Source organism: Octopus bimaculoides, chromosome 2, assembly GCF_046866305.1.
Source record: "Octopus bimaculoides isolate indiv1 chromosome 2, ASM4686630v1, whole genome shotgun sequence".
Lineage (NCBI taxonomy): Eukaryota > Metazoa > Mollusca > Cephalopoda > Octopoda > Octopodidae > Octopus > Octopus bimaculoides.
Genome location: NC_142929.1, coordinates 87,211,478 through 87,218,771, shown reverse-complemented (window position 1 = coordinate 87,218,771; position 7,294 = coordinate 87,211,478). Strand labels below are relative to the sequence as shown.

General features: G+C 32.3%; 1 protein-coding gene across 1 annotated transcript in view; it reads right to left on the bottom strand.

Annotated features, from left to right (window-relative positions):
- Positions 1-2,743: 2,743 nt before the first annotated feature.
- The window catches only part of LOC106880691 (uncharacterized), a 186,883-nt gene continuing 182,332 nt past the window's right edge, over positions 2,744-7,294 (bottom strand). The window contains exon 7 of the mRNA XM_014930761.3: positions 2,744-2,981. Within this exon, the coding sequence (XP_014786247.3) occupies positions 2,744-2,981 (238 nt within the window). The remainder of the gene's footprint in view (positions 2,982-7,294) is intronic.

Here is a 7,294-nt window from a genome sequence, read left to right as displayed (position 1 = left end):
CTTTAACATGAAATAAATTGCAATATAATAATTTTTCTTAAGAAGACTAAGAGAAAAAGATGTTTTATATGACGCATTCTACCAGTGTCCCAAGTTTCAAAGTGTTTCGTTAAGAAAATACTGGTGCCCCCGTTTTGAACTAGATCCTATGTGTGTGTGTGTGTGTTTCCCCTTGTTAAAAAATCACACAAGTAAAAAGGTTGTAACTCCTTGTTTTTAAAGGTAGAAACTCCAGGTTTACGTGAAATATTTTGTATAATATATATGAATAAATAAATAGAGTTAAATGCAGGTGTTATTTAAATTCTTTTATTTCCGACACATGTTTTGAAGACATTACTGGTATTATTCCAAAGGAATAAAACGGTGTAAAACATTGTAATCTTCTCTTCAGGGAAATGAAGAAATGAAACTCTTCAATAAGACATTTTTTTTCTGCTAAAATGTCTTTTTGACGAGTTTCATGTCTTCATTTCCCTGAAGAGATGATTACAATGTTTTACACCATTTTATTCCTTTGGTATAATACCAGTGATAGCTTCGAAACGTGTTGGAAGTAAAAGAATTTAAATAACACCTGCATTTAACTCCACTTATATATATATATATATAATATTAGGGATAAAAATCCAAAATTACAGGTAAAAACTCAATTAAAATCAATTTATTAAAAATTATAATTAAATTTCACAGTATAAAATATAAATATATATAGTTTTAGGGAAAAGAACCAAGGTTCATGAACTCATCCACTGTCACATATAGAAAAGTTAATAAGTAAAAGCACAATAAATAAGTATAATATAATACAAAGTAAATATCATAAGATAAAGATAATATTATCTTTATCTTCTGATGTTTACTTTGTATGATATTATACTTATTTATTGTGCTTTTACTTATTAATTTTTCTATATGTGACAGTGGATTTTCATCGATGAGTTCATGAACCTTGGTTCTTAGTATTACAACAAAAGAATGAAAGAGACCCCTCGATATTATGTAAATAGAGGTTATATATGACAATTCTGTAATATAATATGTGACAATTATCTGTACAGATATATATATATATATATATATATATAATAATTTAATAAAAATGAAGTAAAATGTACAGTTACTCACCAATAATGACTGATATTGATTTAAGACGATGATGAAAATAATGAAGATAATGACTACACAGCAAAGAAGATTTAAAGCTCTTCGGGTGACACCTCATCTTCAGGTGACGCCTCATCTTCAGGTGTTTTAGGAAATGTCATATCTTCGTGCAAGGCTCTCTTCATGGGTTTGAGGAACATTGTGATGGGAAATTGCTGTTTCTTCATGGTGATAAGGAGAGTGAAACTCTGCATGGCAGCATCAATGGCATTTTTAGATTGGAGAGACTGAATCTTATAGGGATCCCATAATTCCACCTACCCTTGCAATTCCTTTGAAGGTCGCATATACGTTTGATTGCCAGGCCCATCTCACCCTCCTCTTCCTCTGGGTTTAGTGCTTTGTCCTCCTCTTCACTGGTAGATTTCATTAGCTTCAACAAATCTTCGTTTGTTAGGATTTCAGAGTGGGCAGCGATGAGGTCGTTGACCTCATCTTGCATGATGTTGTCAAAACCTTCGCTACAAAGTACTTTTGCCAGTTTCACCACATTGTTCACAGCATCGTGCTGAATATTTTCAGGTGAGAAGCCATCGTAGTCCTGGATACGTTCTAGCCACACCTTCTTCCAGCATGCGATAAAGGTTTCTTTCTTCGTGTCTTTAAGAGTAGCGTGGATGACTGACAGGCACATTGCGATCATGTAGTTACGCCGGTACTTCTTTAACTTAAAATTCTCGTCCGAATCCATTCCGTCCACAAGGTGTTGAAAATAGTTCTGAGAGTAAAGTGCCTTGAAGGCACGGATCATGCCTTGATCCATAGGCTATATGAGGGAGGTGGTGTTGGCAGGAACTCGACTTGGACTGCCTCATGATTCAAATCCAAAGAGTGACCACCAGCAATATCCATAACAAGCAACACCTTGAATTCCATGCATACGTTTTGGAGGCATTCCTTGGCCTGAGGAATGAAGCATTGGGGGAACAATTCAAAGATAGACTTTTGATAATCCAAGCCTTGGGGTTGTGCTTCCAGTGGACAGGTAGCAGATTTATATTCTTATTTTTGAAGGCCCTTGAGTTCGCTGAGTTGTAGATAAATCCTGGTTTCATCATAAAGCCAGCAGCATTGCCACACATAATTAGCGTCACTTTGTCCTTCTGTGCCTTAAATGCTGGGGCTCTGGCTTCATCCTTCATGATGTACGTTCTGGAAGGTATCTTCAGAACAAACCAGTGTCGTCCATATTGAAAACCTGTTCCGGCTTGTATCTCTCGTCCTTGATGATCTGCCTGAAGGTCTCAAGCTACTTCTCAACGGCTTCTTTGTCAGCTGATGCTGCCTCTCCGTGCAGGGAAACACACTTTATTTTAAATCCATTTCTGGAAATGATCAAATCATCCCTTGCTGGCTTGCAAATCTTCGGGTTCCGGTGCTGTCAGTGGTCTTGATTGTGGTTCTTCAGTGCCATCTGCTCCGTCTCATCTGTTGAATTGCTGGTATAATTTCCGTGCTTTCTCGTGGATAATGTTATTGCTCAAGGGGATGTTTTTCTTCTTGCAGTCACCGATCCACAATGCCAAGGCAGATTCCATCTTGATGAAGTGCTTATTTCTCACTATCGTTATCTTTTTTACATTTCACAGAACCTTATTGCTACGGTTGTCCTGATTGCCACCTCGTTCTTCTTTATGTATCGTATGGTGCTGTTGTTGCCAACATAATAGCAACCTACTGCAACATAACTTTTACTTTCCTGGAACATATCCAGCAGTTGTGCCTTCTCATGTAGCATCATAACTTTTCTCTGGCACTTAGGTTCACTGCCAGAAGCCTTAGAAGGTGTAAGAGGTTTGGATGGCATCTTAGAGCTTTAATAACACGCTGCAAAAAACACAGCACTCAACAAAATACTAGAGTTAGCTACTGGACGCAGTTTTCCCTAAAAAAAACATACAATATCTTCCTTTCATCTAATATGCACATACCACCAATGGGAGATTGAACAGAGATTAGAAATAATCATGGTTTTAAAAAATTTAGTTTGTATTACTACTATTACCACTAGGTACAGTAACCTATACTATAATAATAATGAGGTAGAGAGAGAGAAGGACCAATAAGTAACTTAATTTCATTGAGGCTATATTGGCTCACGACCTTAAAAATTATCCTGTTGAAATAAACAATGTGTATGATCAAATGTAGCGATGATTTTTAAAAAAGCACTGGTATAAAATTAACATTCAGTCTCGTGTTGTATATATCTTTGATCTGTCATCCCTAGCCCAAGTAATACTGGTGCGATACACTGTATATATATATATATATATATATATATATATATATATATATATATATATATATATATAATGTCACTATATTAATTAGCAATCTTTGATTGAAAGCAGGAATAAGAGATACAAGATACAGTGTATTTGTATCTAAAATAATAATGCGACGTGATGCGCGGTTATTCTAATCACAGGGAGCTTCAACTGCGAAGGGGCGTCCAGTAAGCCAGCAAATACAGTATACTGTTATTAATAATTTATTTTTAAAAAGTGTGAAAAAATATATATTGCCATAAAAAAAAACATGAAAAATCACGGACATTTGCGATTCCGCGAATATGTAGTAGTTTCCGTGAACAATTATTAGTTCCATGAATAACCGAGACCGCGAATGCCAAACCACGAACAAGCAGGGGTAGACTGTATATATATATATATATATATGTTTAAGTTTATATATATACATATATGTGTGTATGTGTATATATATATATGTGTGTGTTTGCGCGTGTATGTATGCATGTGTGTATATGTATGTGCTTATGTATGTATATGTATATATATATATATATATATATATATATATATATATGTATATATATATATATATATATGTATATATATATATATATATATATATATATATATATATATATATATATATATATACATGTGGATATGGATGTGTATATATATATATGTGTATATATTTATATATATATGTGTGTGTGGGGGGGTTGTACGTAGGTGTATATATGTATGCACATATGTATTTATTCGAGTACATGTTTGTGTGTATATATGCGCATATACATAAGTATAAATGATTATATACATTCGTCTCAGTATTTTTGTAGAAACACAAGATTAACCCCCTTTACGATCCCTTTTTATTACATAACATTCCTCTCCAATTTTTATCGGATTTATATCATCCTATTTTCTCCCAACTTTACACTGAATTTTTTTTCTTTTTTTCCTTTTTCTTTTCTTCTTTTCTTCCCTTCTTGTCCAACTTACTATCTGGTAGCGTCCTAATCTCCAACAGTCTTTTCAAATAAATTACGTTATAACCTTCTCCAACTATAGTTCTCATATTCGGTTATAATGTTTTACATTTAAGCTGGCTCCCATACATTTCCCTGAAGAGAAGTTTACATCTTTAACACCACCGATTCCTATGGATCGTATAAATTGTAATTCTTCGAAACATATGTTGGAAATAAAAGTATGCAGTTAAAATATGCGTTTAACTCCATTCATTAATTTTATATATACTCAAGTACCCAAAATATCAAGGAGTTTCTACGTCATAAACAGGAGTTACACCACAGTTATTTTGTGATGTTTGCTACCCTAGTATCTATTAACCAATTTATTTTGTCCGAGTTATTCATTAATTAGGAGAAAATAAATACATATAATAAAATATATATATATATATATATATATATATATATATATATATATATATATATATATATATATATATATATACATATATATACATACATATATACACATATATATACATACATATATATATATATATATATATATATATATATATATATATACATACATATATACACATATATATACATACATATATACACATATATATACATACATATATATATATATATATATATATATATATATATATATATATATATATATATATACTTTATTTATTTAAAAGCAGCAGAAATATAACAAAAAAACCGTTACTCTGAGTTTCACGTTCCCGTTCATCGGACAGTTTTGTTAGAAATGGAGAAAGGATAACAATGCAAACGAAAGTAATATAAAATTTAAAACACATGGATTCGTTTGATTGGTCGTTTCAAATAACGGTCATGAATTGGTCGTTTCAATTAACGGTCATGGATGCGTAATGCACAGACCAAATAAATTTAATTCTCCAACTATAGTTCTCATATTCGGTTATAATGTTTTACATTTAAGCTGGTTCCCATACATTTCCCTGAAGAGAAGTTTACATTTTTAACACCACCGATTCCTATGGATCGTATAAATTGTAATTCTTCGAAACATATGTTGGAAATAAAAGTATGCAGTTAAAATATGCGTTTTACTCCATTCATTAATTTTATATATACTCAAGTACCCAAAATATCAAGGAGTTTCTACGTCATAAACAGGAGTTACACCACAGTTATTTTGTGAAGTTTGCTACCCTGGTATCTATTAACCTATTTATTTTGTCCGAGTTATTCATTAATTAGGAGAAAATAAATACATATAATAATAATAATAATAATATATATATATATATATATATATACACAAATATATACATACATATATATACACATATATATACATACACACATATATATATATATATATATATATATATATATATATATATATATATATATATATATACTTTATTTATTTAAAAGCAGTAGAAATATAACAAAAAAACCGTTCATCGGACAGTTTTGTTAGAAATGGAGAAAGGATAACAATGCAATCGAAAGTAATATAAAATTTAAAACACATGGATTCGTTTGATTGGTCGTTTCAAATAACGGTCATGAATTGGTCGTTTCAATTAACGGTCATGGATGCGTAATGCACAAACCAAATAAATTTAATCCAGATTCATCCTATTAAAAAAAATTTGAGGTTGAAAGTGCCTAGTGACCAATTTTAAGAATTCTTTACCTAGTACACCCAGTCTAATGCTGGCAGCAGCCCAGCACGTAGAACTAGGACTAGGAAAGTTTTGTGGTTCAACCCGGCTTTCAATATGGCCGTAAGAACGAATATAGGTAAAGAATTCTTAAAATTGGTCACTAGGCACTTTCAACCTGATCATAAGTTTTATAGAATATTTAATAGAAGAACGCCTAAGATTAGCTATTCTTGCTGCAAAAACTTCGCCTCTTTAATCAGCCAGCATAACAATAAAATAATTACCAAAAACAATAATGCAGACCAGCTTACAAAGACCTGTAATTTCAAAGACCCAACCTCCTGTCCGTTGGAAAGAAGATGTCTAGAAAAGGGCATCGTATATAAGGCCAAAGTCCAGATAGAAGGCTCGCATGATTATAGAACATATATAGGGGCTACAGAAAATTCTTTCAAAACCAGACTGTATTCGCATAAAAATTCTTTTAGGTACCCTGAAAATAGGACAAAGACGAGCCTGGCAAAATACGTCTGGCATTTAAAGGAGAATGAAGCCCAGCCTTTCAACGTGACATGGAGGATTTTAGGCAAAGCATCGCCTTACAGACACGGTGCCCATAAAAGACCATTGAAATGTGATCTTTGTTTATTGGAAAAAATGAATATCTTGTTCCAGGATAAGAAGGCGCTAAACCAAAGACGCGAACTTTTAAACACATGTAGGCATGCGTCCAAATTTAAAATGTCTGCATATAATATTCCATATGGGTAATTTTTTGACTATGATCGACTCCTTATAACCATTGTGCAATCTGACTATTGGATTGGTACCGAATTATAAATGATTTATTTAGCGTTGTAAGAATTTTGTAAAGACCCCTGCGTCATTTTAAGAAAACCTTCGTCTGTTATATACATAATTTTTCTTCTCCCTTGTTTTTTTACTTTTTACTTCATTCTATTCTATTTATTAAAAATAAAACGCTTTGTATTCTTTTATGCATATATTTTAGCTTGGTTTTAACTTTTATACACCCAGCGGTTTATTTAAGAAGTTGGCTGCATATATACACTGAGATCTAATAGTTTTTTATGTAGATGTCTGTATAGTAACAACACTTACGTATTCATATGCGTGTACCTGCGCTTACATATAGGGCCTGGGTTTGCACTTGTGTATATGCTGTTATGATTTCGTGCGTGTACGTTTTTTTGTGTATACATGG